The sequence below is a fragment of the Carcharhinus amblyrhynchos genome, chromosome 16, assembly GCF_965287045.1.
Source record: "Carcharhinus amblyrhynchos chromosome 16, sCarAmb.v2.hapA, whole genome shotgun sequence".
Lineage (NCBI taxonomy): Eukaryota > Metazoa > Chordata > Chondrichthyes > Carcharhiniformes > Carcharhinidae > Carcharhinus > Carcharhinus amblyrhynchos.
Window position 1 is genome coordinate 27,636,224 of NC_137339.1, and position 25,952 is coordinate 27,662,175.

Genomic DNA, 25,952 nt, shown 5'->3' on the forward strand with positions numbered 1-25,952 from the left:
CCACTGTAGCAGTGGGGGGTGGGCGCGGGTGTGGGCGCAGGCAGGGGGATTGGATGGGGTGGGCAATCAGTCCAGGGAGAAGGGATTGACCACAGAGGCCCGCAACAGTTGGTGGGGTGGAATCAGTGTCGGGCGGGGGGCTAGGAATGAGCCATGAAAGCCAGCTGTAGTTGGGGAAGGCAGTCACTGACAGATCTGTGTTCACAGAACACAGAGAACTGAGCATGTGCAATGATGCCCTCTGCTGCTATCTTCTGGCAAGTTTAGGCCCTGTCCCCTTCTCCTGTTGGTGTAGGCCAGATTTGGTTTCATTTTTTTGACAGAGTGAGGTAAGATTCCATTTTTAATTTGCCCAAAAAAGCACTGCAATGCTCTCATTGGCATTTAGAATTTTTTGATAAGATCAGCCGTCTGTGAATTTATGTAACAGTCTCCATTTTAAGCACACATTTACACTTTATTTTAAGTAGATTAACATCGATCTGAAAAATGCAGAGAGGAACATCGTTAGAGCGCACTTAACTATTTTGTACTGACTGGAAAATATATCCCTTGACATCTTACATGCTTTGAAACAGCTTGGGAAATAGAAATAAACCATTTTATTTATTTGGGAACTATGTTTTCACAAAAAGCAGACAACACAAATAAGATGAACATCAAAATATGATGGATCAGATTGTTTCCAGAAGTCCAGCCCCTCCTCTTATCCTGGGGTAGTGAAAGATAAATTTAGTATCATTATGTTATATTAACAATTGGCAAGGAGTCAAATAAACCTGGCTTGGTGCCTCTCTAATCTCTTCAATCTTTTTTTTATAAAAATCCAGTATTTAAAGCACTTTTTCTATAAAAGCTGAATGAGATTACTTGCTTGCATTTTCTGGATCTATGCTTGGTCCAACTTGTTACTGACCCAGGGAATACAGAAATGTTGCTCATTGCATGAACAGTTTCTACGATGGACTCTGTATCAAGGTTAAACAATCCAATAATATGGGGTCCGAGAAACTGAGGTAAACTGAGAAACACTTCAATAAAGTGTTTTCCATGTTCATTAGTTAAATGCAGCTTTCTGATATTCAGATGCATTGGAAGTGAAGCAGTGTCACAGGCTGGTGGAGTATCCCCACAGGTTCTGCTGACTGGCATACTAAAAAAGACCTTGTGAAGTATTGCCAGTAGTTCCTTGGCAGCACATACTGTTTAGGAGAGTGCAGATCAGACTGGAACCAGTACTATTTTAAACATAGAGTACATGATAATACTAGATCCTGTTACATTGTACTGCACTGTTATTCCCCTGTATTGTAAAAGGATCCCAATCCATTTTTGTCTTTTAAAGATTTCCCTCTTATCCTTCTACAATTGCATGACTTTTTCGGGCGCAAACAGTAAGACAGAACTTCTGTCAAAGACATTGAGCTCATTAATACATTCATTAAAGAAGACTGGCAACTATTCACAAATTTCCAAAGATAAATATTATACAATGTTTTATATGTTACACAAAATAGTGCCGTACAATTGAAATCTTGTCTTTTACATTTTCATAATGCTGCTGGGAACATTTTGCCTTTTGGCTTGCGCTGAAAAAGGAAATGATTGGAATGTTGGAACAGATGCAGAATGCAATAAAACGCTGTGCCAAAATGTAGCCGAGCATGGCAATTTCTTTGTGATTCCCTGCACAGTGGCCTCTCAGAGGATAATCTGGGATACAAACAGCCAGCAGAATGTATCTTCCTAGAATATATGAGGAAAAATCAGAGGGACAGAAAATGGAAAGTTTAACAGAATGTTAGCCTTTATCTCAAGGGGGGAGTTATACCACAGTTGGATCCTGACAACTCTTACTAATCAGATGGGCCCTGAAGACTTAGGCTCAGAGTTAGTCATGTCCCTATAGACAAATTATACCTGTGTAACTATAAAACTGGCATCCACCCCACAGTTTGGAAAATTGCCCAGGTACATCCTATCTACAACACCCTATCCAACCAGCCAATTATTGCCCCATCAGTCTACTCTCAATCATCAGCAAGGTGATGGAAGGTTTAATCGACAGTATTACCAAGTGGCTCTTACACAGTACTATCACCAATGCTCAGTTAGGTTCCGCCAGGCCCACCTGGCTCCAGACCTCATTATAGCTTTGACCCTAACTTGGTCAATATGAATCATAAAATTCTCCACTGGTCTGATTCATAGCATAGCAAAAAGGAAAATGGTTGGTGGTTTCTGGAGGCCATTCATCTCAGTCCCAGGACATTGCTGAAAAAGTTTATCAGGTAAGGTCATGGGTCCAGCCACTTTTAGATGCTTCATCAAAAACCTTGCCTCCACCATAAGGTGAGAAGTGAGGATGTTCATTATTGGTTGCAGAGTTCATTCATGACTCCTCAGATAATGAAACATCCATAACCTACATGCACCAAGACCTGGATAACATTCAGACTCGAGCTGATAAGTAGTGACTAACATTTATGTCTCGCAAGTGCCAGGCAATAACCATCTGCATGCCGTCCCTTGACATTCAATGGCATTATCATCACTGAATCCCCCCCATCAACATCCCGAGGGTTTACCATTGATGAGAAACTTATGGACTAGCATATAAATACTGGACCAGAAGAGCAGATCAGAGGCTGGGAATTGCCATGAGAATTCACCTCCTGATGCCCCAAAACCTGCCCACCACCTACAAGGCACAAGTCAGGAGTGTGAGGGAATACTCTCCACTTGCTGAGATGAATGCAGCTCCAACAACACTAAAAAAGCTCTACACTGTCCAGGACAAAGCAGCCTGCCTGAGGGGCAGCCGGTCTCCTGCCTTCAACATTCACTCCTTCCCCTTCATCACACAATGGCAGCAGTGTATGCCATCTACATAATGCACTGCAGCAACTCATCAAGCCTCCTGCAACAGCACCTTCCAAACTTGCAGCCTCTACCACCTAGAAGAACAAGGGGAGCAGACACATGGGAACACCTGCAAGTTTCCTTCTAAGCTACACCCCCACTTGACTTGGAGCTAGACTGCCATTTCTTCACTGTAGCTAGGTCAAAATCCTGGAACTCCCCTCTTAACAGTCTGCACCTTCAGCAGGGGACTGTGGTTGTTCAAGAAATTGGCTCACCACCACCTTCTCAAGGGCCAAATAGGGATGAGTAACAAATATTGGTCTTGCCAACAATGCTCATAACACATAAAACATTTAAAAAAATGTTTAGACTGCATTTGGAATCTACATTTCTGGTCACAAATGATCTATTAGCCTCGGATTTGGCAAGACAGATTCACCAGAATCATTAGACAACTAACATGAGAGCAGTTCGCATTGATAAGCTTGAATATAAGGATCTTACTAAAGTTCTTGAGATAACTAAAGGTTTTTAAATGATAGATAGAAGGAAAGTCTGGTGGAGGAGTCCAAACAAGAGAATATAATTTAGGTCTTAGGGGCAATATCAGGAACCATTTCTTCATACACTGGGCAGCAGAAATCTGGAACTCACTTCCTCATAATAGCGTTGAAGTTAAACATTTCAAAACTGAGATTGATGAATGGATGATGTTTGGTAAGATTTGATTTGATTTATCATTGTCACATGTATTAGAATACAGTGAAAAGTATTGTTTTGTGTGAGCTATAGAGCCAAGACATTCCGTTCATAGAGTACTGTGGACAGAACGAAAGGACAGGGTGCAGGATATGGTGTTGCAGTCATAGCTAGAGTATGGAGAAAGATCAGTTTAATATATGGTAAGTCCATGCAAAAGTCTGATGGCAACAGGGAAGAAGCTGTTCTTGAGTCTGTTGGTACATGATCCCAGATTTTTTCCCGACAGAAGAAGCTGGAAGCGAATATATTTGGGGTGCATGGTGTCCTTGATTATACTAGCTGCTTTTCCAAGGCAGCAGGAAGTGCAGACGGAGTCAATGGATGGAAGGCTGGTTTGTGTGATTGACTGTAAGGGAATTAAGAGATATGGAACCAGTACTGAAAAATAGAGTCCAGATACAGATCAATCATGATCTGACTGAAAGGCAGAATTGGCCAAGACATTCTGAGCACTCCCTTCTTTTTCTCAATTGTGCCGTGAGATCTCCAGAAAAGGGCAGATTAGGTTACTATCTCACCTGGGAGACATCACCTCTGATAGTGCAGCAAGCCAACAATAACACACTGAAGTGCCAGGCTGGATTATCTCCTGGTGTGTAGCTTGAATCCACAAACCTCTGATTCAGAGATGGGAATGCTACCTCTGAGATAAAAGTAACACTTAGAGGCTGTGCCTCAAATCTATATTCCACAAGATCCATTTTCTATAATGGAGCATATTACATTTTGGGAACTTCCATGAAAAATCTATTTCTTGCTGCTGCTAATTATGTTTTATTTTCATGTTAAATTATCAGTGAGCATTGAGTAATAAGCATTAGACAATTAGGTAAATGTTGCAAAGTAAGCTGACTATAGTGGTGCCTCACTCACTGGGAGCCTAACTCACACAACTTCTAATCGCCAATTGCCCAACCAATCTTCTGATCTGCAATTTCAGCAAGTTAGGATGCTAACTGAGAGCCTCACCACCCATTAATAAAGGAATTTATTAATTCTGTCTTAATGTAATCATTATACTGACATATAAGATACTCATTTCTTTCGAGCATTTAGCTGCAGTTGGAACCTGATTTTTGGAATTCAATTTACAACAGTAAATTAATTCATCATTTAACAGAAATGGTTGAATGTAAAGTTCCATGGAAGAAGTAACAGTCAAAGTAGCTTTAGCAACTATGGCCCTAGTCATAGAATTCCTACAGTGTTGAAGGAAGCCATTTGGCCCATCGAGTCTGCACTAACTCTCTGACAGAGCTTCCCACCTGGCCATATCCCTGTAACCCCATGTATTAATCCCCCCAACCTCCACATCCTGAGGCACTAAGGGAGAATTTAGCATGACCAATTCACCTAACCCGCACATCTTTGGAGTGTGGGAGGAAGCTGGAGCACCCAAAGGAAACCCATGCAGACACTGGGAGAACATGCAAACTCCACACAGACGGTGACCCAAGATTCGAATTGAACCCAGGTCCCTGGCACTGTGAGACAGCAGTGCTAACAACTGTGCCACCGTCTTTCCCGAATAGGAGCTAAGAGGTGAGGCTTTAAAACGTAATTTGTAAAACCTTTTCAATTTCTTATCCAAGCAAGTTGAAGGACAGGAAATGATGTTCCACTGAGCTGCCAGCAGCAGCTGTGTTTTCTAATTGAATTCCGCAATTATAATCATCTGGTTTTGGTCTGAGAAGAACAGGGAAGTTCTATTTTGGTATCCTGGCCAGCATTTCACCTCCAATCAATAATATCAAATAAAAATAGATTAACTAGTTGTTCAGCTCAGTGCTGTTTTGCGAATCTTGTGAAAGCACTGGCCTGATGGCTAACAGAACAAGAATCACTCACTACAAAATAACCCATTGTGTAAGTTTTTTTGGGACAATGCTGAGACACACGGTAAGTGGTTATCTTAATGCAAGTCATTCTTGGCTCTTCACTCATGCTGTGATAAGTGCTATTATTCTCCCTTGAGTGGTATCTTATTAAAAAGCTATTTTTGTCGTGATCTGATCACTTGGAAGAGAAAAATAGCATTCTCTGATTCATCCTGTGCCTATTCAATGTATGAAAATTGAAGGGCTTGCTCTTATATTGTCAGTACTGTTTCATAACCACTAGGTGAAGCTTTAAAGTCTTGGAATAGATATTTGTGTCCTTGACCATGGTGTTGCAATCTCAGAAGGTAAAACACTCAGTTAGTATTATGTATTGTACATGACAGTTTGTCTGTTATTATTAGCATTATGTATTCACATTTCCTCTGGGTGTAAAGTTTTTTTTTAGTGATTTGAATTGTTGTTTCCACTCCAACACATGAAGGTTAAAAATATAAAAGCCAAGGACAAAATCCATCGATTTTTTTTGTTAAATAATTGTATTGGTTTTCTAAGAATCTGTGGTAAATATAGATTGTGACTATTTCATTTTAGCCAAAAAAAATGAAAACCAGCCAGGTAGGAGAAGAAGGAAACTATTGTGCACATCTATAGCAATACACTGTAGAATGCACCATGGGTTACCCTGTGTTATTGCAGGTGGGCAGGGATATTTAATGGGGATGAGAGTTCTTTTTATTTCTGTCACTGAAAGAATTCTGAACAGGCATTACCCCTGCTGTTTCCAGCAAGCAGTTGCAATTGTTATCATCAAAGCTGCACTCACTGCTTGTGCAAGTACTGTGGCTCCAATCTATTTTCACCTCTTGATGACTTTTTTCTTGAGTTCCATAACCTTCTGATATAATTTCATTCATTTGTAACACCTATCCGGTGTCAGCTCTGTGGTAGCACTCGCACTTCTGAGTTGGAAAGTCATAGGTTGAGCACATAATTTTAACTTAACTGCTTCACTGCAATGTTGTATTGTTAAAGGTGTTTCTCTACACCCAAACTATGACTGTAACATTACATTCTGCACTTTCTCCTTTCCTTCTCTTTGAACAGTATGCTTTGTCTGTATAGCATGCAAGAAACAATAGTTTTCAGTGTATACTAATACATATGACAATAATAAATCAAATCAAAAATACTCTGCCTTTCTGATCAAATTGGAGCATCTGCCACTCTTCATTGGTGGATGTAAAATATCTCAAGGCTATTTTTGAAGCAGGAGTAGGAGAGTTGTTTGACTAAAAGTTATCCTCTACTAACATCTTCAGATATGAGATGAGAGTAACTGCCTTTGACATCAAGGCAGCATTTGATCATGTGGCATCAAGGAAACTTAACACAATTGAAGTCAATGAGAATCAGAATAAAGCTCCCCATGAATGTTGAGCATCATTCGTAACTTCCCAGAAACTGAAGCACTCTGTTCCTGTGTACAGAAATATCTAGATAACATCCAGACTTGAGATGGTAAGAAGCAAGTAACATTCATGCCTCCCAAAAGCTAGGTCTTTTCCAACAAGGGAAAGAATCTAACCATTTCCCCTGGACCTTTGAAGGAATTACATTGAATCCTTCGCCATTAACATGTTGGGGGTCAGCAAGCACCAGAAATTAAAGCAGACTAGCCCTTTAAATATGTGGAGATAAGAGCAGATCAGAGGCTGGGATTTCTGCAGTGAATAACTAATCTTCTAACTCTCCTGTCCACAATCTAAAAGGCACAGATCTGGAGTGTGATGAAACACATGAGTGCAGCTCCAACAACATTCAAGAAGCTTGAGGCTATCCTGGAGCAAATAGCCCACTTGTTCGCCATCCCACCTACAAGCTTAAATTTTCACGCTCTTCACCACAGTGCAACAGTGTGTACCCAGCTACAAGATGTACTGTAGCAAGTTGCCAAGTCTCCTTCTACAGCACCTTTCAGAAACTTCAGTTACCCAGAAGAACAAGAGCAGCAGATGCAGCAAAATAGCACCACCTGCAAGTTTCCCTTCAAGCCACACACCATCCTGATGTGAAACTATATCACTGTCCATCATTCACTGTGGCAGAATCAAAATCCTGGAACATCCTGCCCAAGAGCAATGTGAGTGGACCTATGTCACATGGACTGCAGCGGTTCAAGAAAGCAACTTACCATCTGCCTTCTCAAGGACAATCAGAGACAGGTAACAAATATTGACCGTGGCCAGTATTCTCTGACCTTGCCCGCAATTGGGTTCTCCAGTCCCACCGCAGTGAATGGAATTTTGGCTAAGCACCAAATTTTCCATTCGCGCTGTCAGCGGTGCTGGAGCCGAATCGCACCAGAGAATTCCGTGAGTGCATGACAATAAAAAAAATTAAAACTAGATTAGCTGGTCATTTTTCTTGTTGCTTGTCAGACCTTTTTTTGCTGCAAAGGCTGACGGCAATCCATGCCATACCTTCTGGCCCCGACCATGTTAATTATGCATCTGGGGGTTGGACACCATAGTCTGTGGTGGGACAGGCTTGATTGTGTCCATCCCACCGTCATATCTGCATGCCATACTGAAAACGCGCTCAACATCACTGACCCACCATTGAAGAAAGATGATGAACCGCTTGGAAAAGAACACTGGATCTCCAGAAACTCCTATTTTCCTGCTGATGTTGCAGAGAATTGGATGTGGAGGGGAGGGTTGATTGAGGTACCAGGGGGTTCCCCAGTCTGCTATGGTGGGCACCAGCCAGTTCCCCAGTCTGCCATGGCAGGCACTAGCCAGTTCCCCAGTCTGCCATAGTAGGCACTATCTGGTTCCCCAGTCTGCTATGGTGGGCACCAGCCAGTTCCCCAATCTGCCATGGTGGTCATCAATGTGTTCCCCAGTCTGCCATGGTGGGCACCAGTGGAAGGTCCTGCAGGAAATTCATGCTGACGTAAAACTGATAGTTTGGCTTCGCACCGTCAGGATGGTGTGTGACTTGGAGGGAAACTTGCAGGTGGTGCTGTTTTGCTGCATCTGTTGCTCTTGTTCTTCCGGGTAGGAGAAGTTGCTGAAAGGTGCTGTGGGAGAAGGCTTGGCGACTTGCTACAGTACATCTTGTAGGTGGTACACACTGCTTCATTGTGGTGGAGGGAATGAAAGTTTAAGGTAGTAGGTGGGATGGCAAACAAGTGGGGACATGGGAGAATTCCACCCTACAAGGTAGGGAAAGGAGGAAAATTGTAAGGATGCTACAATTAATAATTTTTTAGGAATTGCTTAACTATTAAGTGGGATCCTGTTAATGAGACTTCATTTTAATGTTCCTCAGACCTGTTCTTACCAATGGCAAACCACTAGTGAAAATAATTTGAGCACACTTTATTGAGTAAATTTTTCATACTTAGCAATTTCAAATAAATTTGATTAAACGGTGCATTTTTAGTGTCTCGGAAAATTAATTCAATATTTTAAGGAAACTTTCAGTTTATAACCATTTTAGTGAAAACTATAAAGTCTAAATGAGTGCATGGTCAGAAAGGGGAATAGATTGGTTTAGTGTAAATCAAGGGCCAATTACAGGGTTGCCATGTTGAGTGGTCTGATTGATTAGATTTGGTGAATTATCAATGCTGTAACTGGAAACCAACCAACCCATCACTTCCACAACAGTGTATGCAATTCAAGGTTACAAGTTGTCAAAGATATTTCTTAATTAAAAGTGCTGACCAATTCACAAAGTATTCTAAATTGAAAGCTAGTATTTAAACTTCATTCAAGACTTGTATGTGTAAGAATTTCTAGAAAGTTGGAAAATATTTACTGTGCTATTAAGTCTATTTGCAGCATTATTGTAACATAAGACAGATTATGACATTAATTCTTTACTGGAGATTCTCAACATAAATAAGTTTAATGATCACAGGATGAAAGGGAGCTAAAAGTATTCATCAAATTATGGTTAAGTTTCTTCAGTGCACAATAAATAAGGACTAAAATTACAAGTTCAACAAGGTCCAATTTCTACTTGCCTTTCTCCTAAGGTCACTGTCCCTTGTTGGAATGTTGTTTCACAAATAATGACACATCTTGAACCTCTGTCTTAAATATCTTTATTACTTAGTTATTTGTATGGAGGGGAGTGGGCAGGGAAAGGCAGACAATGTTACATTTTTTGCCACTTGATGTACAATTTCAGAGTAACACATTTCGGGCAGGATTTTTTGGCCGCGCTCGCCCCAAGGCCGGCAAATCCCACCTGAGAAAATGGACCTTTGCATGGTCCTTTCCCACCTGCTACCATTCCCATGGAGGGCAGGATGGGAAAATTTCACCCTCCAAGTGTGCAGAAACAATAATAGCATGTATTTAGAGAATGCTTTAGCAGAGAATGAAATGTGCTTCACAGGGACAAAGGGAAAAAGTGACAGCTAAGCCAGAAAAAGAGATACTCAAATCCCTGATCAAGAGCTGGATTTTTGGAATGGTTGGGATCCAGATCAGAGACGGGCATTGGTTCACCACCACAATACCCACCCCAGCTATTTTGAAAGGGTTTGGTGGACAACAAATTAAGGCCAATTACATTTAATGAAGGGGTCTATTAAGGCTCCATTCCCATGCTGATTGTGATTTTTGGTCAGCAGTATTTGCAGTGTGTACATTAGCAGGGGGCATAATAGTCCACGCAGACTACCGCCCCCTAGAGCCATAACTGCCACTAGGTCACAGCACAGGTCCTAGTGATTCCCTGGGGGGAAGGGAGGGGAGTGGGTGGTGGCACCTCTATGCTTATGACTGGCATCTGGCCTTTTGAAAAAGAAAATGAACTTAGCTCCACCTGTCGTTTGTCTATATCCATATTAAGAGCCAATGAGAGTGTCAGTCACAGTGCTGGAGAGTGTCATGGAAAGAAGGTTGGATTTTTTCTGGATGGAGATGTAATTATTGCCTAGCGTTGTGTGGTGCACATGTTACTTGCTATATTTATAAATCCAAGTTTGAATATTACCCAGGTCTTGCTGAATGAACTGTTTCATACTCTGATGAGTTGTGAATGAACTGAATTCTGCACAATCGTCAGTGAACATCTCCACCTCTGATCTTATGTTAGTGAGAAAGTCAATAAGGAAACAATTGAAAATAGTTTGGCCAAAGCACTGCTGCAAGGAACCCCTGCAGTGATGTCCTGTGGCTGAGACGCTAGATCTCCAGCAATTGAGGCAAACATCTTTCTTTGTGCTAGGTATGACACCCATCAGTGGAGAATTTTCCATTGATTTCATTAACTTCAATTTTTCTAAGGCTCCTTTAAGCTACACTCAATCAAATGGTGCCTTAGTGTCAGTGGTAGTGTGAGGAGTATACTGTGCTATGTGGTTGCAGTTTGTGACAGAATGCTGGCCCAGAGTGCCTTGTGGATGCCCAGTTTTCAGCTAAGCCTGTTCTGAATCCATCCCATTTAGCATGGTATTAGTGCCGATTATACGATGATATTTGTCCTCAGTGTGAAGAAGGGACTTCATTCCCAAAAGAACTGCAACCAGTGCTGTCACGGAAAGATGCATCTTCTATTATTGAAGACTAGGGCAGGTGGAATTTTCCATTATTTTGGTCCTCTCTGGACGTGCCACAAGTCCAGTTAGGCAAATGTGCCCTTTAGGTCTTTGTTAGCTGTGTCGGTCTTGGTGCTATTGAGGCACTCTTGGCACCGAAGTAATGATCCAGAGGATAACCTGCATCCTTACTGCCCTCAGTGGTTCTTCCAGTTAATGCTCATCCCCTGCAGGAGAATGTAATCAACAAAAGGTTTCCTTGATTATGTTTGACCTGATGTCAGGTTGTCTGTGGGACAGCTCTCCTAATTTTGCCACAACTCCCCAGGCATTAATGACGAGAAAGAAATTTGCAGGGCTGAATAGGCTGGGTATTCCTTTGTCATGTCTTAATCTGATGCCTCAATTCAAGCTTGGCTTTATTGTTATATTGCAGCAGTTTGATACAACTGAGTGGCTAATTAAGCCATTTAAGGGAGTAGTTAAGAGTCAATCTCATTGTTGTGCAGCTGGATATAAACCAAATATAAACCAGACCAGGGAAGGATGGTGGATTTCATCCCCTGAGAGACATTAGTGAACCAGATGTGATGTTAAGACTATTTGGCAGTTTCATGGTCCCCTTTTACATACTTGCTTTTAATAACAGATTTATTTAATTAACAGAATTTAAACTTGTCAGCTGCTGGGGTGGAAATTGCACTTGTGTCTCGGGATGGTTTGTTCAGACCTCTAGATTCCATCCCACCCAACACGGGAGTAGTAGCTTGTGGTGGGGGGGTGGGTGGGTCGGGAGGTTGGGGGGAGATGGGGTGGTGGGGTGGGTGGGTCGGGAGGTTGGGAGGTTGGGGGGAGATGGGGTGGTGGGGTGGTGGGGGGAGGTTGGGGGGAGATGGGGTGGTGGGGTGGTGGGGGGAGGTTGGGGGGAGATGGGGTGGTGGGGTGGTGGGGGGAGGTTGGGGGGAGATGGGGTGGTGGGGTGGTGGGGGGAGGTTGGGGGGAGATGGGGTGGTGGGGTGGTGGGGGGAGGTTGGGGGGAGATGGGGTGGTGGGGTGGTGGGGGGAGGTTGGGGGGAGATGGGGTGGTGGGGTGGTGGGGGGAGGTTGGGGGGAGATGGGGTGGTGGGGTGGTGGGGGGAGGTTGGGGGGAGATGGGGTGGTGGGGTGGTGGGGGGAGGTTGGGGGGAGATGGGGTGGTGGGGTGGTGGGGGGAGGTTGGGGGGAGATGGGGTGGTGGGGTGGTGGGGGGAGGTTGGGGGGAGATGGGGTGGTGGGGTGGTGGGGGGAGGTTGGGGGGAGATGGGGTGGTGGGGTGGTGGGGGGAGGTTGGGGGGAGATGGGGTGGTGGGGTGGTGGGGGGAGGTTGGGGGGAGATGGGGTGGTGGGGTGGTGGGGGGAGGTTGGGGGGAGATGGGGTGGTGGGGTGGTGGGGGGAGGTTGGGGGGAGATGGGGTGGTGGGGTGGTGGGGGGAGGTTGGGGGGAGATGGGGTGGTGGGGTGGTGGGGGGAGGTTGGGGGAGATGGGGTGGTGGGGTGGTGGGGGGGAGGTTGGGGAGGTTGGGGGGGAGACAGGGTGGTGGGGTGGGGTGGGGTGGGGGGGAGGGGACCATTGCAGAAGTCTGTTGACCTCAGATGGGATTTTCCAGTTTTGGGACGAGGGTGGCCAAAAAATTCCATCCCACTAGTCCAGTGAGATATCTGTCAAATTGCCATACTTGATGTGAAGCTTGCAAATGAGCCTTTTGCATTTCCAAGTTTTGAACAGCCGAAGCAGCGGTGCTTGAATGAAACGCCGAAGGAGCTCAAGACTGTGAGATAACAACTGAAGCTTAGGAAGAGACACCCGAGCTGGAGATGCTTTGGATAGATCAGTGTGGAACTGAGCAATTGAGCATTCTTAATCAGAAGCTCAGTGGCAGAATCAGAAGATAAAGATAAATGAAGTTGACAGTGCGAATAGAAGATTGGCACCCTCGTTGTAAATTATATGTATGAATATTACTGGGAGTTACAAACTGACTCAGAGAAACAAGCAGAAACTAATACCAACTTGCAACATTGCAAAGAAAAAGAAATTTGCCGCTTTTGTTATCAACAGCTGTTTCATTCCCTGCTTTAAAAAATGTGTACCATATAAAAATTAAATCACCAGAATATAGAAAAGGCAACTGTGCAGTTCATTAGATACAGAGAAAAATTCTCAGTCAGGGAATACATAGAAGCTCCATCACTTTCTCTCTTGAACATCTGACAGTTTTTCCAGAGGGTCTGTCAGTAAAAATTTCTCTAAACTCTGCCCTACATATCTATTTATGCCCAATGGCTCCTGACATCGGTACATGTACTGGAAAGCTCAAAAAAATAAAAAAAATTTCCTGTCAAAAGATGTATCAATATAAACTGCTTTTGATTCTCTTTTTTAGGGTAATGTTGGGCCTGCAGCATTTTGGCTCCTGTCATTCCTGCTGAAACAACCAGAAGCAATGGCTGCAGTCCAGGAAGAAGTCAAGAAAATCGGCTTTAACTATGCAATGTCTACTATTAGTCAGGATGTTCTTGATAACACTCCAATTTTAGGTACCGTCTTCATTACTTATAATGTTGCTTTATTCATTTCATCATTACCACATAATAACCAATTATTGTAATAATTTTTGTAAAATAAAGTGAATAGCTTTTACCAAAGTGAAGGCGATGGGCTCAACCCTAATTCAATTTCCATATGAATATCTGTAATTTCTGTTTTGGATTTCTAAGTTTACAATTCTATTGGCCATACTGAACGTTAATAAGTCACCAGGATCAGATGGGTCGCATCTGAAGATGCTGAGGGAAGTAAGGATGGAAGGTGTAGAGGTAATAGTTATAATATTCCTTAGTTGCATGGAGAGTGCTCAACGACTGGAGAATTGCAAATGCTACACACTTGTTCAAAAAAGGGTATAAGGATAAACCCAGCAACTACAGGCCAGTCAGTTTTTAACCTTGGTGCTAGGAAAGCTTTTGGAACAATAATTCAGAACAAAATTAACAGTCACTTGGCCAAGGGTGCATTAATTAAAGGAAATCAGCATTAAATTGTTAAATACAAATTGTGCTTAATTTGATAAAAATGTTTGCTGTTGAGGTAACAGAGAGGGTTAATGAAGGTAATTCAGTTGATATGATATATCAGGACTTCCAAAAAGGATTTGATGCCTAGAGTTGGTCTTAGAGTTGGGTGTACAAGGCACAATTTCAAAATTTGACTCAAAACTTGAGAGTATTGAGAATTGCAAGGAGGATAGTGATAAATTTCAAGAAGATAGAACCAGGCTGGTCGAGTGGGCCAGTGAAGTTTAATACAGAGAATGTAAAGTATTTTGGTAGGAAGAATAAAGGGAGGTAACACAAAGTTAATTGGACAATTCAAAAGAGGTGCATGACCTCAGGGTAAGTGTGGATAAGTTGTTCAATGTAGCTTGAGGAAATGACTAAAGAAGCAAAGCAACCTGAGTTTGAAAATAGAAGAGTAGGATACAAAAGCATGGAAGTTATTATCATTCATTATAAAACACTGGTGTGACCTCAACTGGAGTATTGTGTACAATTCTGAGCATGACACCTTAGAAGGGATGCAAAGGCTTTGAAGGGAGTGTAGGGATGACTTATGCAAATTGTTCAAAGGGTGAGAAACTTCCATGGATAAGTTGAAGCAGCTGGGATTGTTGTCCTTGAAAGAACCTGGGATTGTTCTCCTCAAAGAGAAAGTTAAGTGGGGGTTTGCTATAGTTGTTCAAAACCTTGATATGGCTAAATGGGAGTAGCTGTTTCCATTAGTGGAAGGGTTGAGAACCCGAGAACACTCAATTTAAGAAGATAACCAGAATTAGGGTCATGGTTTGAGGATAAGAAATAAACCTTTTAGGACTGAGGTAAGGAGAAATTTCTTCATCCAGAGAGTGGTGATTGTGTAGAATTCACTACCACAGAAAGTAGCTGAAACCATAACATTGTCTGATTTCTAGAAGACATTAGTTAAAGCTCGAGGTGCTAACGGGTTCAAGGGATAGGAGGGTAGAGGAGGTTCAGAATATTGAATTTGATGGTCAGCCATGATCGACATGAATGGTGGAGCAGGCTCGAAGGGCCGAATGGCTTACTCCTGCTTCTAGTTTCTGTGTTTCTATAAGCAAAAGAACCAAAGTTGACATAGAGAGAAGGACATTTTTGTTCAGTAAGTGGTTACAATGTGGCACTGCTAAAGAGATTGGGGTAAGAATCTTGATAGAGAAAAAGCTTGTAGGTCTGCGGGGAAAGGGCAGGGGATTGGTAATTAGATGAACTGTTCCTGCAGGGAATTGACATGGACTCAATGAGCCAAATATCTTCCTGCTGTGCTGTAACCATTCTCTGATTCTAAAAGCTTGCATTGGCTTAAAGGGGACCACGATCTGTCCCGGTGGCTTCGAAAGCTGCTTTAGAATGTATTTTGTTTGCTTGGGGATGAGCGAGATCTTGCAACCGGTGCAATTTTGGATCAAACAGTCCTAAGTTAATAATTGTGTAAAAATGATAATGAGGTGGATTCCTGTGTTATCACAATTATTATCTGTTGGAAAATTCAACAATGTGCTGGCAAACTAGGTGGATTGATTTAATGTAATGTAAGAAAATACAGTGAAGTTCTTTCCTTTTTATCAACAGATAGTGTTTTAAATGAGACTCTGCGACTAACAGCAGCACCATATATTACCAGAGAGGTTCTTCAAAACATGTCACTGCAGCTCGCAGATGGCAGAAAATATTCCCTTCGCATGGGAGACAGACTCTGCCTCTTTCCTTATTTAAGTCCCCAGATGGACCCAGAAATCTATGAAGAACCGGAGGTAAGTTAGATTCATCTGAAGATGCATTTCATAGATGGCTGAGAAACTATACAAAGTAGAATGTTCTAATATGATACAGAGTTATTCATTCATGGGACATGAGTATCATTGGTTGGCCAACATTTATTGCCATCCCAAGTTGCCCTTGGAGTGCAGTTGAGAGTCAACCACATTGTTGTGGCTCTGGAGTCACATGTAGGCCAGACCAGATAAGGATGGCAGATTTCCTTCCCTAAAGGACATTTGTGAACCAGGTGGGTTTTTTTTGACAATTGACAACAGTTTCATGATCATCAATAGATTCTTAATTCCAGAGTTTTTTTTAAATTGAATTCAAATCCGACCAACTGCCATTGAGAGGATTCAAACCCCAGAACATGAGTTGAGTTTCTGGATTAATAGTCTAGCGATAATACCACTAGGTCATTGCCTCCCCCCAATAGCATTGTCCTTTATCAGTTCACAGAGATGGTCATTTAAAATCATTGAATGCCAAAAGCAATTAAGTAATGTTTTGAAAAATCTTAGCTTGAACTTTGCTTTAGTTAAAATATCATTTTGGTTCAATGAAGGGGTGGCTTATTTGTCTAAGTCGTGACTAGAGATGGTGGTTCCAGCTATGTGGTGGCTCCTGTCCTTCTCAGAGATAAAGGTTACAGTGCAGGGCTGCTAAAACAAACTCTGCACCCTGTACCCTCGTTTGTCCTCATTTTCCTTTGTAAGAATATCAGCTGAAAGCAAATCAAATGCAGACTTTACAAGGTCAGCATTATATTCCCACTCAAGGTGCTGTAATTAGCACTGTTATTTCTGGTCTATTTACTGATGTCTCTCCATCTGGGATTCTCTTTCAGTGAGGAGGGCAGTCTCCTGACTGATACAAACATTGCTCTGCTTCAGCCAATACTGACTGAAATGGATGTCCTATTCCTCAGGGAGAAACAGTGTTGCTTCAAAGATTTTCTCATCATTGCTCACTTTTAGAATATATGAAAGGCATGTCTGAACTCAAGTGAGCATCCATTTAAGTGGGGAGGTAGAGAGAAGACATGGAATTACAGACTGGTCATCCTGACATGGGGAAAATGCTGGAGTCCATTATAAAATATTTAATAGCAGAACACTTGGAAAGCAATGGCAAGATCTGACATAAATCAGCATGGATTTTTTCCTTTCATAAATCAGCATGGATTTATGAAAGAAAAATTATCCTTGACAAATGTACTGGAATTCCTCAAGGATGGGGAAAGCCAGTGGAGGTGGTTTATTTGGATTCTCAGAAGGCTTTCAACAACTTCCCACATCAGTGATTAACATGTAAAATAAAAAGTATGGGTTTGGGGGTAGTGTGTTGAGATGGGCTGAGAACTGGTTAGCAGACTGAAAAAAAGAGTAGGAATAAATGGGTCTTTTTTCAAATGGCAGGCAGTGATTAGTGGGGTACCACAGGGATTGGTGCTGGGACCCCAGCTATTCACAATTTATATTAGTGACTTAGATAAGGGAACTAAATACAATATCTCCAAATTTGCAGATGACACAAAGCTGGGTGGGTGGGTGAGCTGTGAGGAGGATGCAGAGATGCTTCAGTGTGATTTGGACAAGTTGAGAGAGTGGGAAAATGCATGGTAGATGCACTATAATATGGATAAATGTGAGGTTATCCACTTTGGTAGCAAAAACAGGAAGACAGACTATTATTTGAATGACAATAGATTGAGAGAGGGAATGTGCAACAAGACCTGGATGTCCTTATAGGCCAGTCACTGAAAATAGGCAACCAAGTGCAGCATGCTGTGAAAAAGGCAAATAGTATGTTGGCCTTCATAGTGTAAGGATACAAGGCCTTGGTGGGCTCAGCGATAATGACCTTTAAATGGTTCAATGAAGAGCCAAATTAACGAGTGAGCGGGTTCCTTGTGTTGGCCCATTCCCACCACTCTGCCACTATCTAAATGGGGGCCAGTTCTCAAGCAGGAATAGGTTGTGTGGACTCCATTACAATTTTGCCAGCCCACCCATCGCCTAACCTGATTCAGAAGGCTCCATGGCCTGTGGAACAGCCATGCTCTTCCATGGCCAGCACGGTGGCATATTAGTTAGCATTGTTGCCTCACAGCTTTGTGGACCAGGATTTAATTCCTGCACTGCCTGTGAGAAGTCTGCACATTCTCCCCATGTCTACATGGGTTTTCTCCAGGTGCTCCAGTTTCCTCCTACAGTCCAAAAGACATGCTGGTTAGGGGCATTGACCATGTTAAATTCTCCTTTAGTGTACCTGAATAGGCATCGAAGTGTGTGGTGACTAGGGGATTTTCACGGTGAGTTTGTCACAGTGTTAATGTAAACCAACTTGTGACACTAATAAATAAACTTAAACTTAAAACTTAAAACTTGAAGTTATTTGACTAGCTAAGCTTAACCAAAATAAGTAAAGATTCTTTAATGTTCACAGTTGCAAAATGGCTAGCACTGCTGTCTCACAGCACCAGGGACCTGGTTTGATTCCCGGCTTGGGTCACTGTGTTGGTGGAGTTTGCACATTCTCCCTGTATCTACATGGGTTTCTGCTGGGTGTTCAGGTTTCCTCCCTCAGTCTAAAGATGTACGGGTTAGGTGGATTGATCATGTTAAATTGCCCCTTCATGTCAGGGGGACTAGCTAGGGTAAAGCATGGGGTTCTGGGGTCTGGGTGGGCTTGTGGTTGGTGCAGACATGATGGGCTAAATGGCCTCCTTCTGTACTGTCAGGATTCTATGGATTCCACATTAAAATAAAGTTTGCCTGGTTTATTAAATTATTAAGTAGCTGTAATAATAAGTTGCAGAATCCTGTGGTCCATTTTGAATCTCACACAGTTATTAACTCTGCCACCACCCTTTCTTATATCTTCAGGCCGCATTGGCTTGATTTTTTTAATATTAAATGCCATTTTCCACACATTTGTCTACTTGTTCACGATTTATCTACCTAACTAGATCACTTTGTGCTTTTGTACTACTTTTTCATTCTTTAAAACAATCTCATCCAATATGTCGCCATCAGCAAACTTGGCTAGCTTTGTTTTTATGTCTAATTCTATGTAACTCATATACCCTGTCAATGACAATGTTCTCAGTACTGATATCTAGGGCACCCTTTGATGTAGAGCTGAGTTTTCTGTGGTACTGCCAATATTGAGTCCTTCCCAGCAGTTTGCTTTCTATTCCACGTCTTCCTAGCTTTGTGAGCTATTTTGCTACTGTGTCACCACACTCCAAGATGTATGATTTTAATTAAAACATTTTCTCATTGAACTCACAGAAATTTAAGTATGACCGTTTTTTGAACCAAGATGGAACAAAGAAGACTGCTTTCTTCAAGGATGGAAAACAGCTGAAGTACTACAACATGCCTTGGGGTGCAGGAGTCAACGTTTGTATTGGACAATCCTTTGCAATAAATAGCTTAAAAATGTAAGTGTCATTTGGATTCACTGTAATCTCATGACATTTGCCTACAAAATGATAATATTTCCATATAACTTGCCTTAAGAAATTAAGAGGCTCAACTATAACAAGCTCATAAAGCAGCTAATGCATCCTCAGTGACAAGAAAGTCAACAGCCAAATAAAACTGGAGTGTCATATCTTGCTGCTGTCCGGTTCTGATGTCTAGAGTGATGAAATCCCCAGAATTCTCCTGAAAATTCAATTTGTCACTTGACAAATATATGTCTATAATTGCAAGGATGCTCATATGGTGGTTGTATTTTTAAATTTTTTTGTGGGATGTGGTCATTGTTGACTGTGTTAGTATTTATTGCCCTTTTGTGGTCACTTAAGAGTCAACCACACTGCTGTGACTCCTTTAAAAAAATCAAGCTGAAGTTGGTAAATGACAAGTAACATTTGCATCATGCAAATGCTAGGGAACGCTCACCTCCAACAAGACAGAATCTAACCATTGACATTCAATGGCACTACCATTGCTGAATCCCTCACTATTGAACCCTGGGCATTAGCATTGGCCAGGAACAGAACTGGACTAGCCATATAAATATTGTAGCTACAAGAGCAGATCCAAAGCTGGGAATTCTGTTGCAAGTAACTCACCTCCTGACTCCTCAGAGCTTGTCCACAATCTACAAGGCACAAGTCAGGAATGATAGAATACTCTTCATTTACTTGGATGCATATAGCTCCAACAAGATGCAAGAAACATAGAAAATAGAAGCAGGAGTAGGCCATTTTGGCCCTTTGAGCCTGCTGATTATCAAATTCAATACCTTGATCTTGCCATCCCCCCACATCCCTTAATCTCTTTAGCCCCAAGAGCTATATCTAATTTCTTCTCGAAATCAGACAACAATTTGGCCTCAATTATAGAAGCTCAACACCATCAAGGACAATTGAGCACCTTAAATATTTGTTCTGTCCACTAGCAGCACATAGTAGCAGCAATGTGTATTATATACATGATGCGCTGCAGCAACTCACCAAGACTCCTTCGACAGAACCTTCCTAACAGTTAGGACTTGGACACACAAAATGGGAACAAATGTGTTCCCAGATATAGGGAACACATAGGTGGGACCTATACAAGAAGGACAGATTGTGTCTAAACTGGAAGGGCATAAATATTCCGGCCAGGAGGTTTGCTAGTGTCACATGGGAGGATTTAAACTAGCTTGGCAAAGGGGTGGGAACCAAAGCAAAGGTGAATTAACTGAAAGGGAACTAGACAGTCTAGGGCCAGTAAGACTCAGAGAAAGAGCAGGCAGGGTGTGGTTACTAATGGAAGAAGGTCTGGTGGACTGAAAATGCATTTGTTTCAATGCAAGAAGTGTAACAGGTAGGGCAAATGAACTTAGAGCTTGGAAATATGCAGGCAGATTTTGGCAAGGTGTAAAAGTAACAGGGTTGTTGTGGTGGGAGATTTCAACTTCCTGTATATTGACTGGGACTCACTTAGTGCTAGGGGCATGAATGTAAGGATAAAGTATAAGTATGGCAAGTTTCGGGACCTTTGGATAATGAGATATATTGTGAGCCTAGTCAGAGAGAAAAAGGAAACATTTGCCAAGGCTAGGAGGCTAGGAACACACAAAGCAAGTGTGGAATACAAGGAAAGTAGAAAGAAACTTAAACAAGGAGTAAGGAGATCTAAAAGGAGTCATGAAAAGTCATTGGCCAACAGGATTAAGGAAAATCCAAAGACTTTTGATATAAAGAGCAAGGGGGTAACCAGGGAGAGGGTTGGCCCACTCAAGGACAGGGGAAGGAATCTATGCATGAAGCCCAAGAAGATGGGTGAGGTAATGAGCACTTTGCATCCGTATTCACCAAAGGGAAGTTGGTGGATGATAAGTCTGGGGAAGGGTATGTAGATAGTTTGAGTCATGTTGAGATCAAAAAGGAGAAGGTATTGAGGGTCTTGAGAAACATTAAGATAGACAAGTCCCCAGGGCCTGATGGGATATACTGAGAGAGGCAAGGGAGGAAAATGCTGGGGCCTTGAGAAAAATCTTTGTATCTCTACTGGCTACAGGGGACATCCCAGAGGATTGAAGAATAGCCAAAGTTGTTCCTTTGTTTAATAAGGGTAGCAAGGATAATCCAGGTAATTACAGGTCAGTGAGCCTTATGTCAGTGGTAGGGAAAATTTGGGAGAAGATTCTTCGAGACAGGATTTGCTCCCACTTGGAAATAAGTGGACATATTAGCGAAAGACAACATGGTTTATGAAGAGAAGATCGTGTCTCACGAACTTGATCAAGTTTTTCAAGGAAGTGATGAAGATGATTGATGAGGGTAAGGCAGTGGATGTTGTCTACTAGACTTCAGTGAGGACATTGACAAGGTCCCTCATGGCAGACTGGTCCAGAAGGTGAAGTCGCATGGGATCAAAGGTGACCTGGCAAGGTGGATACAGAACTGGCTCAGTCATAGAAGACATAGATTGGCAGTTGAAGGGTGTGTTTCTGAATGGAGGACTATGACAAGTGCCGTTCCTCAGGGATCAGCGCTGGGACCTTTGCTGTTTGTAGTATATATAAATGATTTGGAGGAAAGTGTTGTTGGTTTGATTAGTAAATTCGTGGACGACACAAATGTTAGTGGATTTGCGGATAGTGATGAGGACCATCAAAGGATACAACAGGATATAGATCGGTTGAAGACTTGGGTGGAAAGATGGCAGATGGCATTTAATCGAACAAATGTGAGGTAATGCATTTTGAAAGGTCTAATTAAGATAGCCATGATGTGGAGATGCCAGCATTGGACTCGGTGAGCACAGTAAGAAGTCTCAGGACACCAGGTTAAAGGTTAAAGTCCAAGAGGTTTATTTGATAGCATGAGCTTTTGGAGTGCTACCCCTTCATCAGGTGAGTGGAGGATATGGTTCACAAGCAGGGCATATATAGACACAAACTCAATTACAAGATAATGGTTGGAACGTGAGTCATAACAGGTAATCAAGTCTTTACAGGTACAGACAATGTGAACGGAGAGAGGGTTAAGTACATGTTAAAGGGGTGTGAATGTCTCAAGCCAGGACAGTTAGTGAGATTTTGCAAGCCCAGGCAAGTTGTGGGGGTTACAGATTGTGTGACATGGACCCAAGATCCCATTTGAGACCATTTTCATGTGTGCGAAACTTGGCTATCAGTTTCTGCTCAGCGATTCTGCGTTGTCGTGTGTCTTGAAGGCAGCCTTGGAGAACGCTTACCCATAGATTAGAGGCTGAGTGCCCTTGGTTGTTGAACTGTTCCCTGACAGGAAGGGAACACTCCTGCCTGGTGATTGTCGAGCAGTGTCCATTCATTCATTGCCATAGCGTCTGCATGGTCTCACCAATGTACCATGCCTTGGGACATTCTTTCCTGCAGCGTATCAGGTAGATGACATTGGTCGAGTCGCAAGAGTATGTACCGTGTACCTGGTGAATGGTGTTCTCATGTGAGATGATGGCATCCATGTCGATGATCCGGCACGTCTTGCAGAGGTTGTTTTGGCAGGGTTGTGTGGTGTTGTTGTCACTATTCTCCTGGGGAGTTTGCTGCATACAATGGTCTGCTTGAGGTTGCGCTGTTGTTTGAAGGCAAGTCGTAGGGGTGTGGCCTTGGTGAGATGTTCATCTGCATCGATGACATGTTGAAAGCTACGGAGAAGATGTCGTAGCTTCACTGCTCTGGGGAAGTACTGGACGACGAAGGGTGCTCTGTCTGCTTTGTCCCAAGTCTGTCTCCTGAAGACGTTTTTTGCTGTGGTGCCTCGGTATTGTCAGTCAATGAGTCGAGTGCCACATCCTGTTCTTACAAGGGCGTCTTTTACCGTCTGTAGGTGTCTGTTGTGATCCTCCTTATCCGAGAGATCTTGTGTATAAAGAGGGCTTATCCATAAGGGATGGCTTCTTTAATGTGTTTAGGGTGGAAGTTGAAGATTTGGAGCATCGTGAGGTTCTCCATGGGCTTGCGGTACAATGAAGTACCGAGGTGACCATCCTTGATGGAGTTGCGTGTGTCCAAGAATGCAACCGATTCTGGAGAGTAGTCCATGGTGAGTCTGATGGTGGGATGGAAGTTGTCATCATATTGTTGTTTCAGTGATTGTTCACCATGAGTCCAAAGGAAGAAAATGTCATCAATGTATCTAGTATATAGCATCGGTTGAAGATCCTGTGCATCGAAGAGGTCTTGTTCGAACCTGTACGTGAAGATGTTGGCATATTGAGGTGTGAATTTGGTCCCTATGGCTGTTCCATGTGTCTGGATGAAGAACTGGTTGTTGAAGGTGAAGATGTCATGGTCCAGGATGAAGCGGATGATTTGTGGAATTGCGTCTAGAAATTGGCAGTTGTCGGCATCAAGTACTGAGGCTGTTGCAGCAATGCTGTCATCATGGGGATGCTGGTGTAGAGAGCCGAGACATCCATTGTGATGAGGAGTGTTCCTGGTTCAACTGCTCCATGGATGCTGAGTCTCTGTACGAAGTCCATAGTGTTGCAACAGAAGCTGGGAGTTCTTTGTACAATAGGTTTCAGGATGCCCTCGACGTAGCCGGAGAGATTCTCACACAGGGTGCTATTGCCTGATATGATGGGACGGCCGGGTGTGTTGGCTTAAAGATAGGGAATATACAGTAAATGGCAGAACCCTTAAGAGTATTGATAAACAGAGGGATCTGGGTGTACAGGTACACAGGTCACTGAAAATGGCATCGCAGGTGGAGGAAGTAGTCAAGGAGGCAGACGGCATGCTTGCCTTCATCAGCCAGGGCAATGAGTTCAAAAATTGGCAAGTCATGTTGCAGCTTTATAGAAGCTTAGTTAGGCCACACTTGAAATATAGTGTCCTATTCTAGTCACCACACTACCAGAAGGATGTGGAGGCTTTGGAGAAGGTACAGAAAAGATTTACAAGGATGTTTTTGAGGTATGGAGGGCATTAGTTATGAGGACAGGTTGGAGAAACTTGGTTTGTTTCCACTGGAACATTGGAGGTTGAGGGGTGACCTGATAGAAGCCTACAAAATCACAAGGGGCATGGACAGAGTGGATAGTCAGAAGCTTTTTCCCAGGGTAGAAGAATCAATTATTAGGGGCATAGGTTTAAGGTGCGAGGGGCAAGGTTTAAAGGAGATGTATGAGGCAGATTTTTTACACGGAGAGTAGTGGGTGCCTGGAACTCATTGCCGGGGGAGGTAGTAGAAGCAAATATGACAGTGACTTTTAAGGGGCATGTGGACAAATACATGAATAGGATGGGAACAGAGGCATATAGTGCCCGAAAGGATAGGGGATTTTAGTTCAGTTGGACAGTATGGTCAGTGCAGGCTTGGAGGGCCAAAGGGCCTGTTCCTGTGCTATAATTTTTTTTGTTCTTGTTAGTTAACATCTCCTACAAGCTCCCCTGCAAGCAAAACACCATCCTGACCTGGAACTATATCACCGTTCCTTCACTGTCGCTGGATCAAAATCCTGGAAACCCTACTGAACAGCACTGTGGGTGTTATTGCACCACATGGACTGCAGCAGTTCAAGAAGGCAGTTCACTGCCACCTTCCCTAGTGTAATTAGGGGTGGGCAATAAATGCTGGCATGACAGCGATGTCAACATCCAGTGAAAGAATAAGAAGATAGCAGAGTTGTGCTTTTTTGCCTGCTAACTTCACCATCCACCACCTAGATTGTCTGCTCAGGCCTCGTTCAGGCGCCAACAGTCCCGACTCCATTTGTCCCCTAACTCCTTGAATGGAAGATGTAGTAGGCAAGGCTTCCTTAACGGAAATGAGTTTGCAGACAGTCCTTGTCTTCTTCACAAAAATCTGCCCTTCAGTATCAGAGCAATATCTGGAACTATATACATTTTAACAACCTTCATTGAGTTTAACTGAAATTTATTATGCATTTTGTTTTACAGGTTTGCTTTCATCATGTTAAGCTGCTTTGATTTTCAACTTACTGATCCAAAGGCAAAAGTACCTGCCTTTAAGACAAGCAGATACGGATTTGGACTATTGCAACCAGAAACTGATATCACTTTTCAGTATAAACCAAAGGTCGAATAACCCAAAGGACAACAAAACAACAGATATTAGAATTCCTGAATGTGCCAGAGAAATTTTGCAACTCAAACATTCTTCTTCACTTGATGAAGATTTATCTTTGCCTGTTGCATTCAACAATTGTTTTATTTTTAGAAAGACAACTTGAAGTTAACAATGGAGTTCACGATGGAGTTAACAACAAATAATAATGGGAGTTTTTTTTAAATAAGCTAACCTCTCTAGGATACGTGAGTGAAGTGGAGAGCTGGTTAAATAGTCCTAGCCAAAACAATTTCTGACTTTTAATTGTTCCTGGTTTTATTTAACATTTAAACAATTGAAAAACTGCAAAGCCTTTCATAACAATAACAATCATTTTTGCTGTGAAAAGAGTAACGGGATCTCAAAGAACCTGACACCTATCTATTTCTGTGTACCCATTTGTGTACACTTGTTGGCTAACTGACCATTTCAAAATGTTTGGTATGGTGTAATGAAATAACTACAGAATTAATCATTCATATTTATA

At 42.6% G+C, this 25,952-nt stretch overlaps 1 protein-coding gene across 1 annotated transcript in view; it reads left to right on the forward strand.

Annotated features, from left to right (window-relative positions):
- The window catches only part of ptgis (prostaglandin I2 (prostacyclin) synthase), a 73,753-nt gene extending 48,145 nt beyond the window's left edge, over positions 1 to 25,608 (forward strand). Inside the window, exons 7-10 of the mRNA XM_080204919.1 lie at positions 13,449 to 13,602; positions 15,712 to 15,893; positions 19,197 to 19,348; positions 25,297 to 25,608. Of these exons, the coding sequence (XP_080061045.1) occupies positions 13,449 to 13,602; positions 15,712 to 15,893; positions 19,197 to 19,348; positions 25,297 to 25,444 (636 nt within the window). The 3' untranslated portion in view covers positions 25,445 to 25,608. The remainder of the gene's footprint in view (positions 1 to 13,448; positions 13,603 to 15,711; positions 15,894 to 19,196; positions 19,349 to 25,296) is intronic.
- Positions 25,609 to 25,952: the final 344 nt, after the last annotated feature.